At 35.1% G+C, this 21,510-nt stretch overlaps 1 protein-coding gene across 1 annotated transcript in view; it reads right to left on the bottom strand.

Moving 5' to 3' along the window:
- The window catches only part of LOC138173873 (serine/threonine-protein kinase VRK1), a 142,523-nt gene that overhangs the window by 54,733 nt on the left and 66,280 nt on the right, over positions 1-21,510 (bottom strand). The window contains exons 3-5 of the mRNA XM_069103951.1: positions 19,960-20,015; positions 7,036-7,105; positions 6,482-6,569 (exon numbers count right to left, since the gene is read on the bottom strand). Coding sequence (XP_068960052.1) covers positions 6,482-6,569; positions 7,036-7,105; positions 19,960-20,015 — 214 coding nt within the window. The remainder of the gene's footprint in view (positions 1-6,481; positions 6,570-7,035; positions 7,106-19,959; positions 20,016-21,510) is intronic.

The raw sequence follows: 21,510 nt of genomic DNA, 5'->3' as shown, positions 1-21,510 counted from the left end.
TGTAAGGGTTATGGGATTTAAAGATCTCCCATGCCCCATGGACGTGCTGACATAGCAGAGCAAGAGAAAGTGAAAAGCCAAGCTAACGGTCCTGCGGTTGGCAGTTGGTGGCGGTTGCCTTTTTTTTTTTTTTTGAGTTAGGACTCCTGCTCAGGACAGCCAGGGGCCAGAGCTGCTGGGAGCGCTCTTCCAGGACGCTGGGTGGTTGCTGTGAGTGGGGAGAGGAGGACCTTTGCCTGAGGTAGCCTGTTCTGTTTTAAAGGCTTGAGAATGTGGGTGCTTTCTACTTTATCTACCTGTGCCAATGTCATAACTACTCTGATGGCTTTCACTTTCTGGTTTTGGGACTCAGTCTTTTGGTATCTTAATAAATTTTCTAGTTTATTTCCCCAAATGGCAAACCTGATGTATTTTGTGATGGATAATTATATCAGCATATTTGTAATCTCTATAGGCATTGTGAATATGGCATTGCTGATACACAAACATCAACAAATATAAACATATTAATACACAAAGAACAGAAAAAGAAGACTGTATATAAAACTGAATTTGTACTACATAGAGATTGTTCTTTTTAAGTATGTAGTACCTATAACATAATAGCAAAGCTACCTGGCTTGTCTGTGTGCCCTTCTGAATATTCTTCTGCTTTCTTCTATTTTTCATGTTTCACTGATGCTTTTTTTTCCCCAAATCACTGTCCTTAATCACTCATTACCACTCTACTCCACACAACTTTTCCTCCATCAAAAAATAAAATAAAATAAAAACCCTCTCTTGTAACAAATAAGTAAAGTCACACAAAACAAAATCACACCTCAGCCATGTCTGAAAATGTATGGCTTATTCTGCACCTCTAATCCATAAGAGAAGGGAAGAATGCTTCATCAACAACTTGTGGAATCATGATTGGTCACCAAAAATCCTTTTGTATCTCAAAGCTGTCTTCTTTTGCATATATAAATGGTTTTCTTGGCTCTGCTCATTTCATTCTATATCAAATCACAAACGTCTTGCCAGGTTGTTCTGCATCTATGTCTTTCCTCATTTCTTACAGTTCAATAATAATCTTTTAGATTCATATGCCTTATATTGTAAATATGTTTGTTTTGAGTTTTTTTTGCTACAAGAAAAAGTGTTGCTACAAATAGATTTTTTTTTACACATAGGTCCTAATCTTCCTTCTTCAGTCTCTTCAGAGTATATGCCCTACAAGTGATGTGCACAGCCTAGGTCCTTTTTGAGTATAGTCCCAAAACTGCATTCAGAATGAAATAAACAATTCAAAACTCCACCATACTGGCAATGACAATTATTACCTCTGCCAGTCAGACAGGCTTGAGGTGGAACCCAGAGCTGTTATAATTTGTAATGCTTTTATTTTTAGGGATTTTGTAGCATTTTTGCATAGAATTGTTGACAGTATGCATTTCAAGGCTATTCATAGTCTTATAAATATTTAACTATTAGGGAATGGCTCTTGTTCTATATCCTATATATCTTATTATATATTCTATGTTTCGGCATGCTCCAAATTAGCACTACTAATCAACAAGTATTTATTAAGCATTTTGCCATGTGCTGAACACTGTGCTGGGCACAGCAGGGATACAAGTACAAAGCATATAATGGTCTATACTTATAAACACATTCTAATAGTGGAGATAAATACATATAAGAATATATACAGGACAAATATAAAGTTAATATACAAAGTATTTACATTCAAGATACTACATTAAGAAGGTATTAATAACTGGATTTAGATCAGGAAAGGCTTCATAAAGATGATACTGATTTGTATTTTATGCAAGAGTAGAGGAGACAGGGCCAAGATAGCAGGGTAAAGGCAGGTGTCCTTCTGAGATCTCCCTCAAACCCTTCCAAATAACTTTTTTAATGGCTCTAAGCCAATTATAGTGCAGCAGAACCCACAAAAAGACAGAGTGAAACAAATTTCCAGTCCAAGACAACTTGGAAGGTCGGCATGAAAGATGGGTTGCACCAAAATAAGAGAGGAACACAGTCCAGTGCAGGTGACCCACCAGTACAGACTGGACCCCAAGAAACCCAGAGCAGGCCTCAGCGCAACTGAATCACTGGCAACAGGGGCAGTTTCCAGACCTCTCAGCCCACAGACACCAAAAATAACTTAGAAGATTAGCAGGAAAGGTCTGTTGCACCTGGGTGAGAGAGAAGCACAGGCCAGCTCAAGCCACACCAGCACGACCCCGGGCAAATCAGGGGCAGGCCTTGGGAGTGACTGACTTGGAAGCAGCAGCAGCTGCTTCCAGAACTGTCAGCTTAGAGATGGTAAGGGGGTTAAACAACTAGTCAGATGGAGATTCCAGGGGTCTCTTTGCTAGCATTGAGGCAGGACATACCCACATGTGGACCCAGTCCTGGGGTGGCAGTCCCAGGGCAAGGAGGAGTACTAGCACACCACAGTTTGCAGCCCCAGTGGAACACAACCTTCCCCACAGTTCCAGGGAAGAAAAGAGTGCTTCTGGTCATTCACAGACCAGAGCACTGGCCAGGAGTCAATAAACACCTCTCCTTAGATCATACCATCTTGGAAGAACTGAAAACTTACAGGTCCTAGAAGAATCACTGAAAAGAGCCACACAAAACCCCTGAAGCTTGGAATAGTGCATCCTCCACCCTGGGAGCAGACTTTGACTTTAGCAAAAAGTTAAAAGTCTGGTATTTGGCTGGGGAAATGAGCAAACCACAGGAAAAAAAAAAAACCTCTTGACTACTGAAACTTACTATGGTAACAAAGAAGATCAAAACACACACTCCGAAGAAGACAACAAAGTAAAAGCTCCTACAGTCAAAGCCTTCAAGAAAAATATAAATTGGTCTCAGATCATGGAAGGGCTCAAAAAGGATTTTGAAAAATCAAGTAAGAGAGGTAGAGGAAAAACTGGGAAGAGAAATAAGAGTGATTCAAGGAAATAATGAGAAAAGAGTCAAGAGCTTGGTAAAGGAGACACAAAAAAAAAATACTGAAGAAAAGTAACACTTTAAAAAACAGACTAGGTCAAATGGTAAAAGAGGTACAAAAAGCCAATGAGGAAAAGAATGCCTTAAAAAGTAGAATCAGTTAAATGGAAAAGGAAGTCCAAAAGCTCACTGAAGAAGAAAATAATTCCATAAAAATTAGAATGGAGCAAATGGAGGCTAATAACTTTATGAGATCAAGAAACAACAAAACAAAATCAAAAGAATGAAAAAAACAGACAATAATGTGAAATATCTCACTGGAAAAACTGACATAGAAAACAGATCCAAGAGAAATCATCTAAAAATTACTGGACTACCTGAAAGCCATGATCAAACAAAGAGCCTAGGAATCATCTTTCAAGAAATTATCAAGCAAAACTACCCTGATATTCTAGAACCAAAGGGTAAAACAAAAATCGAAAGAATCCACCAATCACCTCCTAAAAGAGATCTCAAAATGAAAACTCCCAGGAATATTACAGTCAAATTCTAGAGCTCCCAGGTCAAGAAGAAAATATAGCAAGTCGTCAGAAAGAATTAATTCAAGTAATTTGCAACCACAGCCAGGATTACACAAGATTTAGCAACTTCTACATTAAAGAAACATAAAGCTTGGAATATGATATTCCAGAGGGCAACGGGGCTAGGATTACAACCAAGAATCACTTACCCAGCAAAACTGACTGTAATCCTTCAGGGGAAAAAATAGACATTCAATGAAATAGAGGACTTTCAAGCATTCTTGATGAAAAGACCAAAGCTGAATAGAAAATTTAACTTTCAAATATAAGATTCAAGAGAAGCATAAAAATGTAATCAGGAAAGGGAAATTATAAGGGACGTAATAAGGTTAAACTGTTTGCATTCCTACATTGGAAGATGATATTCATTACTCATAAGACCTTTCTCATTATTATGGTAGTTAGAAGGTGTATATCTAGACATAGGGCACAGCTGTGAGTTGAAGATGAATGGATGATATGTAAAAAATAAAATTAAGGGGGGGACTGAGGAACATACTGGGAAGAAAAAGAAAGGGAAAGGCAGAGTGGGGTAAGTTTTCTCACATAAAAAAGGCAAGAGAAAGTTTTTACAGTAGAAGGGAAGAGGGGGAAGTAAGGAAGAATAAGTGAACCTTACTCTCATCAAAACTGGCTCAAAGAGGGAATAACATACACAGGAAATTGGGCAGAGAAATCTATCTTTCCCTACAGGAAAGTAGGAAAGGAAGGGGATAAGAGAAGGGCAGGTGATAGAAGGGAGGGCAGACGTGGTGAGGGAGTTGTCAGACACAAAACGCTTTTGAGGAGGGATGGGGTGAAGGAAAAGAATAGAATAAATGGGGAGAAAGAATGGAAAAGAGGGAAATACAGTCAGCAACAGTAACTGTGAAAAAAGTTTTGAAGCAAGTTTCTCTCATAAAGGTCTTATTTCTCAAACATATAGAGAAGTGGGTCAAATTTATAAAAATAAGAGCCATTCTCCAATTGACAAATGATCAAAAGACAGGAACAGTTTTTAGATGAAGTAATCAAAGCTATCTATAACCTTATGAAAAAATACTCTCACTATTGACTGGAGAAATGCAAATTAAAACAAATCTAATGTACTACCTCATACCTATTAGATTGGCTAATAGGACAGAAAATGTAAATGACAAGCATTGGAGGGGATGATGGAAAAAGGAGACATGAATGCACAGTTGGTGGAGTTATGAACTGATTCAACCATTCTGTAGAGCAATTTGGATGCCTATCAATTGAGGAATAAATGTACAAGTTATGATATGTAATTATCAAAGAATACTACTGGTATTATAAGAAATTATGAGCAAGATGCTCTCAGAGAAATCTGTAAAGACTTGCATGGGCTGATGCAAAATGAAATGTACAAAGTAACAATAATATTATAATATGATCAGCTGTGAATTATTTAGCTATTCTTAGCAACACAACAATCCAAGACAATTCTGAAGGACTTATTTATGATAAAACTTGCTATCCATCCCCAGAGAAAGAAATGATGGTGTCTGAATACAGATCAAAGCATGCTTTTTTTACCGTCTTTATTTTTTTTGAGTTTGTTGTTGCCTTTTTCACAACATGACTATTATGGATATGTTTTGCATGACTACACATGTATAACCTATATCAAATTGTTTCCCTTCTCAATGGGGGGGGGGAGACTAGAAAGGGAGGAAGGGAGAGAATTTGGAACCCAAAGTTTTAAAAATAATTAAAAAATCATTTTTACATGTACTTGGGGAAGAATAAAATATTAAATTTTAAAAAGAAAAAAGAGTGGGAATCTATAAGGCTGAGGTAAGGAGGGAGCACATTTTAGGTATGCGAATAGTCAGTGCTCGGACACAGAGACATGAAGTATAGGAAAACAAGAGAGAACAGGCTAGGTGAGCTAGATCAGAGAGTGCCAGAGTAGGGTAGAGCAGATTATAAAGGGCTTTAAAAGATAAATACAGGAGTTATGTTGTTCTAGGGGCAATAGAAAGCCCCTGGCATTGACTAAAGAGAGAAATTACATAGTTAAATTTGTACTTAAGGAAAACTATTGTGCAGCAGTGTGAAGAATGGAGTAGAATGTCAAGACTTGAAGCAAGAAGACCACATTAGAACACTACTATAATAATCTTGGTGAGAGGTGATCAAAGTTGAAACTAAGGTGAAAGCTGTGTGAGTAGAGAGAATGGATCAAATGTTAAAAAATATTATGGATATAGGAAGTTAAGATTTGGCAACTGAATGGATATGGGTGATAAAGGGGAGTAAGGAATCAAGGCTAATGCTCAAGCTACAAACCCAGGAGAATTTTTCAGAAATTGTTGCATTCTAAGTCTTAGAGCCATAAAATAAACCTATAGATTATTAGTGTTCAAAATATAGGTCTTTGTTTCTAACCCATGAAACAAATAATGATTATATGAATAAAATATCAGTGTAGCTAGGCTGCACGATGGATAGAGTGGTGGGCCTTGAGTCAGAAGATTCATGTTCATGAGCTCAAAATAAAGAAAACAAAACAAATGCTTTTTTGGGAATCTTAGCTCCCCAGCGTCAGCTCACTTTGAGCATTGGAAGTCCTGCAGTGGGTGGAGCACCAATCCTGAAATCAGGAAAACTCATCTTCCTGAGTTTCAAACCTGACCACCAACACTTACTAACTGTGTGACCCTGAGTATATAACTTAACTCTGTTTGTCTCTGTTTCCTCATCTATAAAATGAGCTGGAGAAAGAAATGACAAACCACTCCAGGATATTTACCAAGAAAACCCCAAATGGGGTCACAAAGAGTCAGAACAGAAATGACTGAAGGACAAAATAAAGTCAGATAGGTAAACAGACAGACAAGTGTAATGAATATCACACTAAGAACACATTGTCATATGTGGAATTCACTATTTTAAAAATTTAATCATTAAAAAGTTACACCAAATACTGTGATGCTTATCTTTACCTGTTTCCATTTTTATCATGTAGTCCAGAACCCCAATACTTAGGAACACCCAGGTACTTCAGTTTATGGGAACGAATCCACTTTTGAACTACAAGTTTAAAAAAAAAAACAGTTTATTATAGGTAAATGCAAATAAAAGCCTCTTATCAAAAAGTATAAATTTATTCTATACATAAATATCAAACTATTTGTTAATAATAAATCAATAACTAAGAATATAAAGATTGAGAGTTAATTTACTATCCTGAAGCAGAAATTTTAGTAAATTTTATATGTATAACCCCACCAAAGGCCAATTTGGTTAGATCATAAAAGTGGAGGGGAAGTAATATAAAACAAGACTAGGAAGGTAGGCTGGGGTCAAAGCTGTAGAAGTCATTAAGAGATAAACAGAGGAATTCATATTTGATACTAGAGGCAATAGTTTGAAAAAAATATGCAAAAATAAATGAAAGTTTTGTAATAAAACAAGATGTAATTTGGGTTCAGGTAATATAGATAGAACTGACATATAGAAAGAAAATTCACATTGAAATATGTAACAAATATCTTACTTAGCTCTGGTTTAGCAGCTCTCTGGTAGAACTTTAATTCTGTAAAAAGAGGTCCATTGTCACTTGGTTCCTTGAAATACAAATTATTTTAAATTAGTTCTACCATTTCAAATTGAGATTTTTCTATTAAAATTAATAAGAAAATTATTCTATATAATATCTGCCATGCAGGAAATATCTATTGATAATTAAGCTTATCCACATACTGAATGCAGCATAATAAAAAAAATTTTAAATGTGTTCAGAGTATCCTGAGTCTTTCTTTTCCTCTAACTCCTATAAAGGAATAAAATGGGTAAAATCTGATAAGCGGGCTCAATGTTTATAATAAAAGTTTGTGATATTTAAAAAAAAATACTCATTCATTTTTTGTTTTTATATCACTTTTATTTCCCAACATATCCCTTTACCTAACTACAAAAATACTCTTGTAACTAAGAACAAAAAAAGAATAAAAAGTAGTTAAGAAAAACTAACCAACACATATTGTCCCACTCTGATAATATATGAAATGTTCTACCAATAGTCTACCACCTTTGTAAGGAGATTATTAAATCCTGATCTTTAAAATCACACATCCTTCAATCTCAGTTTTGTGGTAATTATGTAGTTTTCCTACCTTTGCTCAACTTTATTTAGCACCTTGATATGTTTGCCCATGTTTCTCCAAAATTCTTTGGTTTCCTCAATTTTGATAATGCAGCAACATTTCATTACATTTCCTAATCAACAGGCATTAGAGCCATACTTTATTTTAAACTGATCCTGACACTAATTTTAGACCGACAAAATTTCACTCCTTAATTCATCATAGAAAAACAATTTAAGAACTGAAAAGGAATTCACACTTGACCATGAATCCCCTCAGGTTGGATACCAGATCATTTAGCCATTCCTTGAAGTAAAGAGGAGCCCAGAATCTCCAAAGGCAGTCTATTGCTCGTCTGCATAATTCTAGCTGTTATGAGATTTTCCTTAACTGAAGACCCAGCTTATCTCTTTACAAACTCTACCTATTGCTCTGAGACTTACAGTCCCTTAAAACTCCTTAATGAAGGTCATGTAAAAACAAAAGGCATGTTTGTTTGTTTTTATAATTAGACTCTAGAATTCTACCTGGAATTGAATTTAAATTCAGTGACCAATAGTCTGCAGATTGCATTACATTTTCTTTTTTGAAAACTGGAAAGATATTTATTTTTCCTCAGTTCCCTACTCTCTATCATCTTTAAAAAATCACTGATGGGGGTGGCCTGGTAGCACAGCGAGTAAGAGCACTGGCCCCAGTATCGGGATGACCTGGGGATCAAATCCAGGCTCAGATACTTAGCACCACACCCAGAAATAACTGGCCGTGTAACCTTGAGCAAGTTACTTAACCCCAATTGCTTTAAAAAAAAAAAATCACTTACAGTGGGCTCAGCAATCACATCTGGCCATTCATTTAGTACCCTTGAATGTAGTTAATCTAGGACTAATGACTAGAAATCATCAAGGACAGAGAGATGTCCTCTCGTTATCTCCCTGCTTCTCTTAGTTATTAACAATTGCCCCTTTTCATATCTTCCTGCCAAAGTTCATTCTCCTCAACAGAGTCAACAGACAAAAAGTAATGATTGATCTTGTCAAATAAAACAGCCAATGATATATTAGTCTATTATTCAAAGTTAAAGGTCACATTCTTCTTTACTGTTAATAACTGACAAATTGTTTTCAGGAAATGTGCTTTTTATCATTTTTTGTTTGGGTATTTGTTAAGAAATATCTACTATGTCCAAATAAAACATATCCTAATTCTTTAAAAATCTGAGCAACAATTCCTTCACTTAGGAGCATTAAAAGCCCCATCCATTTGTTGTCTAGGAGTTCAGATGGCAGTGGTCCCAAGACTGTATAAATTACAGGACCCTAATCTGCTGACCAGGTGCTTCCATAAGAAGGTTACTTCTACCAAAGATAAGTGCTACTCTTATCTGTGTTAAATATCCTATGTTAGAATCAACTAAACCTCTTTTAATTAACTTCTGAGTAACCTAGAAGTTTTAGTTTTGCTTCACTTTATCCAAACATCCAACCTGAACTAAGAGGGTAGTGACCTGAGTAAGGTCCACCCTTAACAGATTTAAGGGGCAACTACAAGAGTCCAAGTGGGAGGTTGTTGCTGTTTTTCATCTTCTAACACGATCAATGGCATCATGATGTTGGGGTCAAGGTACAGTGTGTTCAACTATGGCTGAGACATCTAATTTGCACTGAGAAGGCTCTCTTACAGATGGGGTACAAATAATCCATTTGAACATTTGTGTTGAAGATGTATAGATTTGTATATCTCACATTTCGTTTGTGCTAAAGGGAGTCTGTTTTGCTCAAAGAGTTCAGCACCTTTTTTGATTTGGGAATGCCACGCTGAATCATCCTGTGGCCATGTCTCCTATGTCTCATCATACTGAAGTTCTTCAGAGAGACCTTGAGCGTAACTTTGTACCACTTCTTTTGACCTCCATGTGAGTATTTGATTTATGAAACTTCATCATAAAATAGTCTTTCAGGTAAACGTACATTTGGCATTTGTACAACATAGTCAGCCCATCAGATTTGCGCTCTCTACAACAGTTTGAATGCTTAGCAGCTCAGCTCAATAAAGTACCTGAGTGTCCAAGATCATCTTTCCAGGATATCTTCAGAATACTTCTATGACAATTCAAATGGAAGCAGTTCAATTTTCTGGCATGGTGCAGGTAAACTGTCCATGTTTCACAGGCATACAATGAAGTCAGTACAACACCTCTCTAGATCATCAGTTTGATATACTACCCAATACCTTGTCTTTCCCACACTTTCTTTCAGCACCTCCCAAATGCTAAGCTAGCTCTGACAATGCATGCATTAAGCTCATCATGTATATGCCCATCCCTAGAAAGAATACTGATAAAGTAAGTAAACTCATCCACAGCATTCAAAATTTCTCCATTTGTTGAAACCAATGGTTCCACATATGGATGGTGTAGTGCTGGCTAGTGGGAAACGTCTGTTTTCTTGGTAATGACAGTCAGGCCAAAATTAACGCAAGCAGCAGAGAATTAAACCATACTCTGTTGCACCTTAACTCTTAAGTGGTGCATTGAGTGCACAATCATCTGCAGACAAGAAGCCATGCAACTCTCCCTCCATTTTAGCTTGGAGGTGAGAAGAAAGCCTGAATTTACATTGACAGTCACAGTCAGGTGAATAGAAACATGAGAGTGTCAACAGGCAGGGGAAAAAGATAGTGGTAGATAGGGGGGAAATATTTAAAATTAGAGAGAAGGGGTGATGGCCTTGTTGAGAAGGTGAACCTCCTCAGAGACTGAAGTAAAGGAGAAGAGAACAAAAAAGGATGTTAAAGGTTTGGTGAAATGAAGACAGGAAAAAAGGAGCAAATGGCTTCAATTTTTGCAGTCAAGTATGAGATCTTTAGATGAGATAATGAAGGAAAAGGGAATAATGCTATGCCTTAAAGAAAGAGATCTGAAATATTCACTGTGGTAAATGGAATAAGAAAATCAATTAGGAAGAAGTAGAAGGGGGGCAGCCAGGTAGCACAGCGAGTAAGAGCACGGGCTCCAGTGTTGGGACGACCTGGAGATCGAATCCTGGGCTCAGACACTCAGCACCACACCCAGAAATAACTGACCGTGTAACCTTGAGCAAGTTACTTAACCCCGATTGCTTAAAAAAAAAAAAATAAAAAAAGAAGTAGAAGCCCTCAGACACTTACTAGCTATGTGAACCTAGGCAAGTTGCTTAACTCTGTTTGCCTAAGTTTCCTCATCTGTAAAAAGAAGCTGGAGAAGGAAATGGCAAACCACTCTGGTATCTTTGCCAAGAAAACCCTAAATGGGATCCCAAAGAGTTAGATACAAACAAACAACAAAAGAAGGATTCACTTGCTACAGTGAAAGCAGTTAAGATTTGTAGAGAAGCAAGTCAGTAAATTTGCATGAATTTGTTGCCCCATTCAGCAGCAGACGGTGGGAGTAATCCAGCATTGAGATATGGCAAATTATGAACAGTGATAAAATAAATGCAAGGATGGAATGGATTTGAGAATAAATGATAGCATAGTGCTGAACTGGCTCCCTAAGTAGTTTAATATGAAGGGATATGTTCTGCATGACTTCACATGTATTATAGATATTATATTGTTAACCTTCTCAATGGGTGTGGGAGAGGCTAGAGGAAGGGAGAGAATTTGGAACTAAAAATTAAAAAATGAATGTTTGAAAAATTTAAAACATGAAGGGAGAGGAAGAGAGCTGGGGTGATGACTTAGTAAAGTACTGAAGTATGGATGGAATGATCATCAGACAGAGAACTTAGAAAGAAGAACGAGAAGACACAAGAAGAGCCAAAATTATACAAGATTACAATCCAACAAAGGAACTTTAGTGTACTTTATTAAGTACTTAATGACTTGTGGGTGATGGCAAGATCAAGATCATAAGTGTGACCATCCCTGAAGGGAGCTGATACAGAGTAAAAGGAGAAGGTCATGGAAATTAAGTAAAGCAAGAAACTAGGGAGAGGCAGAGTTTTTTAAGAAATATCAGTACATGTGTTGACACTCCCTAGTATGAGTGCAGAAGGTGGGGTGGAGCTTTATCATAGGATTAAAGATTTCAAGCTAGAAGGGAATTCAGAAGCCCTCTAGCACAACTCTCATTTTATAGGTGAAATAACCAACTCATTGAAAAAGGAGAGTGAATATACTCAGGTTCAGTAACAATCACTATGGATTGGGTAATAAATTTTGCTACAGTACACCTCAGAGGAAGACATTTTGCTGAGTGATGCCCAATATTGGGAGTGTCTAAATGTGACAATTATTTTCCTCCAACTTCTAAGATCTTTCCCCCCCCTAAATCTACAAGCCCTTTTAGGTTACTGATTTACTTGTATACAAAAGCTAATTTGGAAGCTCAATATCATCTACCCAGAGAAATATATCACTTCTTCTATTAGTGACACATACATATGTGTACATATGTATGTCATTGACACAGAGGTGAAATCAATTTATAAAGAAGTCCTTTCATTACTTTATAACCTAAGCTTCCTGAGATGAGGATTACATAAAGAAATTCCTCTCTCTATACTATATTCTGCTCCATACCAATTAATGTTAAAGGTTACATTTATTTTGATGCCAGTATCCTCAAGTCTGCAAAATTTGTGGAAAGAAGCATTGTCTGCCCATGTTACCAAAAGATGTTAAGTGCTTTTTCTTAAGATCTTATAATAGAACCAGGATAATAATTTGTATTTCTTGTCTACTAGTTCGCAGTGGCATAGTAAATTAGCCATTCTTAACTTTCATCTGTATTCATTTGCAATAGACATAATTGTAATTTGTAAGCAAATCATTTTTTTCAATACTTAAAAAAACTTTTTTAACTGCAGCATACTATCAAAAGTCCTAGAAATACTACAATAAACAAAAAAATGTTCCTATAGTTCTTTTTTTCTCTCAAAGAGAATTCTGCAAGCACCAAGTGACTCTTCCTCTGAACTTCTTTTTGTCAACATCATTCATACAGAAATTAGTTCAGCAATACTGTCATACCGCTTCCATCTTTGCTCATTACTAACTGTATACTGCCATTTAATTTTTCAGCATATTGTGCTTTTTCTCTAAAGAGATTGTAAATTCCTTGAGGGGAAGGGTTGTGTTTTATATTTTGTGGGTTGGAATTTCTTAGGAAGAATTTGTTAGAATTTCTCAGAAGAAAAAGCAGATTGTATTTACTCACTGCAATTGATAGCATAGTAATTTGCATATTGTATACGCTATAAGTTTGTTAGTTTCGTTGACTTTAAAATAACTTTTTAAACAACAATCCCTAGAACCTATCTTTCATACATTTGGCTTTATTTTTTACCTATTCTTCAATGTGTTATGTCAACTTTAGTTCATTCGTCTTCCTTCCCTCCTGTCTGAGACTTCCTAGACATCTTTTACTTAGGTTTCCTGGGGTTTAGAACTGAAAAGAACCATGGAAACCATGTCTCCAACTTAATTTTATAGATTGAGAAACTAAGATCCATGAAAAGCAACAAGCACAGAGAGGATTTGAATTCAGGTCCTGTGACTCTCCATCTGTACTCTCTTTATTATTCTTTCAATCTTATGTGTGGAAATAATGCTAATGGGCCTACCAGCCTGGTGAATGTATCCAAAAGAGCCTGGGGCACAGGCCTGAAACCCAAAACAATCTGCTCTGTATCTCCCTAGGTCTTAGTCTTATTGAGCCTTATCTAGCCAAGCAGACATGGAAACATTGATCCCCAAGGACAACAGAAATGAAGTGTTTGTCAATAAATAACTGAAGGTCATAGTAACTAAACTCTTTATCGGTGAAAAATGTAACTGTGGAGATGAGTAATATAACTGGTCACACGATGGATTTATCTTGAAAAACAAGTGAACGGGAAAAAATTAAATCATTCAATGAAAATTTGTTGCTAAATATGGATGACAGGGCTAGAGTCTAGAACTATGATTTCACTGGTATAAGGGAAACCACCCCCTCCCCCAAGAGGAAATTCATACACCAATGGAGATTGGCCTTTTCTTTGTAAGTTAACTTTGAAAGCTGCCTAGAGTAATGAAAGATTAAAATGATGTGCAAATCACTGAGTCATACATTAAGTACATATCACTAGTGGGATCTATACCGAGGTATTCCTGATGCTGAGACAGCTCTTTACCCACTAAGATGTGCTATGTTTCTAATCTGTGTAATGACCAAACCCCAAAATTCCAACACCGTATTTTCTCCCAGTTACTAGCATATTTTTCAGCCAGAATCTAATTTTGAAAATTGACTTAACTCTACAATGCAGTTTACCCAAGTAGTCATATTATCAATAAGTTCATGGCAAAAGCAGAGATGGAACTCAGTTGGTTCACTGTATCATGGTGCCTCAGGTATAAACTAATATATATCTGTAATTGGTGGTTGCATGGAAAAAAAGTTTTCAGGCTCATGTTTGATTTTCCTCATGAGTGGTGATGTGAATTTTCAAATCATATTTCATAATTTTTAGTAGGGAAGATACATTTCATACAACTTTATTTCTAAATGGCAGCCAAATGCATTCAGATTGTGCCATTGAAATATATCACATTTTAATGATTTTTTTTTCCCTGTTGTCATCTTCATTTTGACACCTAGAATTCTTAAAGATACTTTTGGTGATATTCTGGGTTAAAATGTCAGTCCTAATTTCTTCTTTAAACCCTGGATACTGTAGACTTGGCAAAGCAATTCAAATTTGAAATATGTTAATAAAATAGTCTTCAGTTAAAGTATTGTTCTTCTACAGAAATAGATAGGTTTTCCTACAATGAATGCCAAGGAAGTGTCTCCTTTATTTTGTTATAATGGAATTCTCCATTGTGAAGGGGAAAAAAAAACATGAAATGAGTTCCATGATCCTTCCTTGTAGGGGGATTTTCATTATAATAGCTTGAGTTACACTGGTTGATTCTCATTATTCCAAGTTTCATAAATTAGTGCCTGAAGGAAAACTTGAAAATTAAAGTTGGTACATCAGTAAGTTCTAACTGAATAAATCAGAGCTTTATACTGATAGTAGTAGTTTGCTAGAATCTGTCCTAGAATAACTGCCCTTGAAAATATTTTACATTTTGAATTAGGTATGCCAAAAGTTAGACCCTAACAACTAACTTTGTTTCACAGGATCTTTTCTTCCTGAATTCCCATTTCCTTCTCTCCATTCCTATTGTCCTGTCCAAATGTTCTTGTCAAAAGCTGTCAATTTTCACAGTTCTTTAAGTGTTTAACTGAAGGACCCTTTCTCTTTTGTCATCATACCAACGCTTCCAGGAGCAGAACTATCAATGGCTCCCCTATGCCTACTAAGGTCCCTTAGTCTGATATATGACTCTTCACAATCTGGCTGCAGTGTACCCTTCTAGTCATATCCTGTAGCACTTCCTCTTATGTAATCTGAACTCCAACCAAATTAGATTATTATTTGCCTGCTAAACATATTCCATATTTTCCTCTTTTTTTAAACTTTGCTTATTATTCTATTCCCAAGACTTGAAATGCCTTTCTCCCAATTCCAACTATCAACAAGGGCAGCTAGTTGGTGCAGGGCACAGTCAGGAAGCCCTGAGTTCAAATCCAGTCTCAGACACTTATTAGCTATGTGACTCTGAGCAAGTCACTTAATCCCATTTGCCTTGATTTCCTCATCTGTAAAATGAGCTGGAGAAGGAAATGGGAACTCCAATATTTTTTGCCAAGAAAAACCCCAAAATCACAAAAAATTGGACATAACTAAATGACTAAACAGCAACTACTACTGACAACCTTCTATTTTTCAAAGCTCAATTTAACTGTTACCTTTTCCATAAAACCTTCTCTGATAATCCCCCAACCTATAAGTTATCTCTCACATATGACCTCATTACATTTGTCTTATGCAATCTCTAATTTGTATAAATTAGTTCTGCTATAATACACATTTTTCAAAACTTCATTTATTCCAATGCAAAATGCAAGTGAGTGCTTTTATAGTTATTTCTTTAGTGAAAAACAGTGAAAGAACATAGAAAAGTACAACACTTCAACAAAACTCACAAGCTACAATATATTCTGACACTCTATGCCACAAGCAAACTTCAGGTCTTTTTCAAGGCAAAGTCCCATATTTGTTGTATATCTTCTGGTACAGTAGGAGCTGTAATGAAGAAGAGTTGATCCTTATCACCTCCTTCACCTTTGCCTCTGCCAAGTGGTATACTACCCTAGGGAAGGCCAAAAAGCAGCCCAAGATCCTAGAGGCACCCAATATTTATTGAAGTAATTTCTGTATTTCTTAACCATTTGACATGCATAAAATTATGCTAACATTTTTATTAGGTTCCTATCTTTTTTTATGTGTTGCTGATAAAGTTTTTGAGTACTGTGTCTCTAAATCTATTTTCCCAATAAGTTGTGCTTTTTATTGGGTGACTATGCTCAGTTCAGGGCTTTTTGGGGAAATATATCAAGTTATAGGAGAACTGACTGTCCCCCTAAAGTATGAGAACCATTCCCTATTTATTAGTCATCTTACATAATGCCCTAGCATTACATCCAACAGTATATCCAACATATTCTTCAAGAATCTATAATTTTAAAATAGTGTGTCCTTTAACCTTAACTGTAAACCCCTATAATTTAGCAGATGGTTTTCAAGAGCTGTTATGCCCCCTCCAAAGTTATCCTACAGACAACTAAAGATAGCCAGATTGATCCTTAGAAAATAGATATTCTTTCACCAAACCCATACCAAGATTTTCCAGCTTGTAGGACTCATCAAAGCATGTATTCCACTGGCATAGCTTTTAAGATTCCATTATCATTTCTAAAACACAATGAGATATCAGGGTAGGATTTTCGTGCTTAATAAATTTTTGGTGAATGAATGAATCACTAGAACATTGAAAACAATGATGTGCTACCTTAGTGAATCAGAGGTTGGAACTTACATGTTTATGATAGTAGATATAATAAATATAACAGAAATAATTTGGACTTGGAGTTAAGAGTTCAAAGTCCCAATGTTCAAGTCCCAAATCTGCCACTTATCTGTGTGACCTGGGCAAGTAAGTTTCCTTCTCTGGTATCCAGTTTATTCATTTGTAAAATGAAAGAGTTGAACTAGATGACCTCTAAAATTAGCCCAAATATAACAATCATTTCTACTTATGAAGTTCTACTTTGCAAAGTACACACGAAAGAATACTGTTCTGTTTCATGACTAGGCTGAAAATCACATTGGTGGTGATAATAAGGAATATTTTTCAAGAACTAAGACAAGAATTGCATATGTCACAGACCATTTACAGATAAGAGCAGAAACACAAAACACACCTATTTGTAAACCAACAAAGAAGTCCTTCTTTCTACACTGGATCTTGCCCATTTTGTTGCTAGAAGTTAACATGAGCTGTTTGGTATTTCCATAAAGTGATAAACTACTACATAAAGCATTTATCATGTAACATTGCATATCATATCTGTCTAAGTATTTTGTCCCTCTGTGAGATATGGTAAGCTCCCTAAGGGTAGGGAACTGGAATATGTACTTCACATACTGGATAAATATTTGTTGTAATGTACTTATTTATATCTCCTCCATAAAACTTTCCTTGGTCTTATTTAAACTCATGGACATACGTATTAATCTCAATAGAATTGCAGTAAGAAATGCTCTGGATATTTTATGAATATATCCAACTTATACCCAAATCCTTCTTCTATACACAAAGTTAACAAATTAAGAAGTTTTATCTACTGTTAAGATAAAAGAAAAAACTTTCTACCTTTCCTCATAGTCCTCACCTCCTCCTAATTACTCAGATTGCCCAAGATAACTACCACCTACTCACCTATTCTTGTTAAAATAAAATGAACTTCAAGGTATTTTATGGAATCTTAGGCTGACAAAGACCTTAATCTTAGTCCAATCTTCCACACAAAGCAGGAAATTCTCTTGACAAGAGAATCCAATCCCTGACTGAAAACTTCTCATGGCTAGGGGAGCATAACCATCTGAGTTCATAACTGATTACATCAATTCCTTATTGCCCAGTTCCTAATCAAACTACAAATACAAATAGCATACAAAATACTACAATACCAATTTTTATTAGATATTTGAAATTTTTTTCAAAAAGTTTACAAAAGCAAGAAATTTTTTTCCCTCCAAACTAATTAATCTATAATAGATAAAGTTACTGACATATCAGAACTGTTTCCTATTTATTTGGAAACAGATGTGTATCTCCAAATATGTTATGCTTGTTTCAGAAAAGCTGATCTTATTTGTGAATAGGCACATTTTTTACAAAGGCATATATTTGTGAAGACCACTCGTATGAAAAGGGGCCATAAGATATTAAGTACTTAAACTACTTCTTAAAAAAGCAGCTTTCACAATCATTATCACAGGTATGTTTTTCAGTACATTAATGAAACAAAGCAGTATGCTAACACAGAATAAATTCTTTAAAGAATAAAATTCTCTAATTTCATACATCTGAAATGTAGTGAGCTTCATTTCTCTAATCCACATGGTCTTTTTACATTCTGATAGTAAGAAATTTATTTAATACTATCAATGTAGCATTAAGTACTAAGAAGAAAGAGAGATGAAAGATATACGGTATCTGCTTTGAAAGACTTCCGCTTTGAAACACACCAATCTAGAAGTGATACTGTGCATTTTTAAATATATAGAATATTTGCATTCCAGAAAAACTAACTGAAAAATAAAATTATTTTATTTTTATGTTTTCATTGGCTCCTGTTTATAATGTAGGAGATAGATTCTGGGGTTTGTTAGGTTGAAAGGAGTTACATATGGAAAGCAGAGTTAGAATTAACAAGAAGTGAGTTAAATGAACAGTAGATACCAGAGTCTATTTTAGAATAAGGTCAGTTTCTTCAGTGAAATATTGTGAAGTAAATATTTTCTATTTAAAACTCGGGAATTAACTTGTTCGTGATCACTTTAAAAAATCACACCAAAAATTAATTCAGCTATAAAATTCAATAACACCAATCTTTTTCCCCTGCAAAGTTAAACCGATACATGATTATGAAAAGCATGTTAGCTTGCTAAAATAAGTATCCTGTTTTAGTTTGTGTTGGTTCCTTTAAAAAATTTTAGTTGATATTCATCTTAAATCATTCTCATCCTGCCACATCTTAAAGGACACAAACAAACACACATACAGAAGGGTGGAGGACTATAGAACATGTCAACAAAAATACCAGCTGAAAAACAGAAGATTAAGGGAACAATGATAACTATTTTCAATTGATAACAAAATCTAACATGTGGAAGAGATTACTTTTGTTTTACTTATCCTCAGGATAGAACTAGAAGCAGTGAGGGAAAGGGACAAAGATATAGATTCTGGTTTGATCTAAGAAAAAACTTCCTAATTAGAGCAATACAAAAGTGAAATAGACACATTAGTGTAGGTATTTCCCATCACTAAAGGTCTTCAAGTGAATGCTAAACAACTGTCAGAAATAAAATAATAAAATGGGATTGCTTTTGAAGTACAGTTTGGATTAGATAGCATCTGAATTCCTTTACAAATCTGAGATTCAATGTTTCTATAAATCAGGTTATTCTTTAAATAAACAGAAGGATGAGAAATAGGGAAAGCTTTCACAACCTTAGGTTTGTAAATGTTCAGAATTAAGTATCAAATAATAGTTAACAAAATTTAATTTAGATTCTAGTGGGTAAAATACATTACAGGTAGTGCAAAATGTTCTCTGAATGCATTCAAAACCTAGTACAATGCTAACAGTTATCAAAAGCAAATTATTTTCACGTAGTCATCCCAAATAAGATTAAATGAGTCCATAATAGTTATAAATTATTAAATCTACCAAATTTTTAAAGAGTTTTTGAGAGGGGCATTAAAAAAAGACTAAATGGAAGATAAGAAGCACATACAACATGAAATATGATAAAGTTCTAATCCAAATTTTTTCAGTGTTTCCATTTTGTTAAACTAAATTTAAAAGAGTTTTTCTTTTATTTCAAAGGGCTAAAGGAAAAAGAACTAATAATTTCTAATATACTAAATAACTACATTCCTGTCCACCTCAGGCTTAAGACTTTTTTTAATGGCAGTAATCTAATTTAAAAGGTGGGAGAAACTTTTGAAACTCGTTACTTAAAACTATAAAGGTCTATTTTTGTCTCAGGAGACATTTATGATACATACTACTGAATATATAATTTTACAGTTAAATTAATTCCAATTTATTTCAAGCTATTTCACAAGACACATCCATTACTAAATGACCAGGAAAGAATAAATCAATTAAAATATTTTCTTACCACTTTTATAACACAGGGGGCATCACTGCCAACCGACTTTGAAGAATTAGTATCAGCTGTTAAAAAAATTAAATATATCATATCAGAATAAAAGGTATAACCTTTAAGAGAAGATGCCATTAACACATACACATTAAGATCTGTACAACATTATCCTCTCTATCAAATGGAAAAGGACTGAGTAAATAGTTCAAGATGCTTATTTCAAATCTTAAACTCTGTTCTCCTGCCAACTACAGAAATTTCAGGAAAGGTCTCCGTCATTTTATTTCTTATAGAAATAGCCCTCTGAAAGAGCAATTATTATAACGACAATAATAATAATAAGATTGCCCATGTCACATAAAAGCACACATTTTCCATCATTTAGGAAGTAACATTCCAAAGAAGACTGTATCATTCACTCTTCACACCAAAGAGGGAGCTTTTTAGTCCCAAAGATGGTTGAAATGGACAGATGGGAGAGGTCTGAGCTCCTTGAGGCATAGCCCCAGGAAACATGTCACTTACATAAGTGCTTAAGTGATGAAGAAAACATGGTCAGATTTAAAAAATCAAAAAACAAAAAAAAAGGATTTAGTTTATAAAAGATAGACAATATGAAGTTAAAATAGTTGCACAAAGTGGTAATACAAACTTGGCTGAGGGAGAGGGGTATGAGAAAAAAGTACCCAAGATTGAATTTTGTAGAATCATATCTCCCCCTCCAGGCTGATTAAGGTTGACAGAAATGTTTATCTAGAACTGACTCTAGATTTCTAAAATATTTCATAGTACACCTAAACATTAAAATATTTTACACACTTTCTGATGGCAAATATTACAAAAGAGCTAGCATGAACAGAGGTCACTTCATATAACAAAGGTTACAAACTAAGAAAAGTACAACCTCCTAATTTCCAGCTTACTGATTTGACTCTACTCAGACTAATTATACCTACACAAAATTGAAAGAGGCAAGACTATCTTTAGTGTAGGCTTTTTAATCTGGTGCATAAATGTTTTTTTTTAATATTTTGATTAATTTAGTTCAATATAATTGGTCTCCTTTGTAATTCAATGTACCTTATACATTTGAAAACATTATTCTGAGAAGTCTACATATGCGTCACCATATTTACAATGGGGTCCATGACAAAAAAACAGTCAGGAACCCCTGCTTCAGTGCAAATATCCTCTTGCAGGAGACATCTTATGATATCATTTATCCTAATCCTTGTGAAGACAATTAAAGCAAATATACCTGGCTGGTATGTCTTTGCCCTCACCAAACCTTGATATGGAATCAAGTTCTTAAAAATTCTTGAATCATGTTCCTCTTTAGCAATATCCTTTGCCCTTTCAAGGAGACACAAAATTGTTAACTACTAAGTTGATTAGAGGAAAATCAGACATTTCTTATGTGAAGGTACTAATCAACTTCTCAAAGTCTACAGAAAATGCAGATTATGGTAAGAAGAAAATTAGGAATAGAAATACCCTACCATGCTATGATATTAGACCTATATTCCTAATCCTTTTCTCAACCAAACTCCTTGAAAAAGCCATCTA

Source organism: Petaurus breviceps, unplaced genomic scaffold (genome assembly GCF_028583685.1).
Source record: "Petaurus breviceps papuanus isolate PSGF00001 unplaced genomic scaffold, PetGlider_PUasm1.0 66, whole genome shotgun sequence".
Lineage (NCBI taxonomy): Eukaryota > Metazoa > Chordata > Mammalia > Diprotodontia > Petauridae > Petaurus > Petaurus breviceps.
The sequence above is the reverse complement of the archived record's forward strand: the minus strand, read 5'-3'. Positions and strand labels throughout refer to the sequence as shown.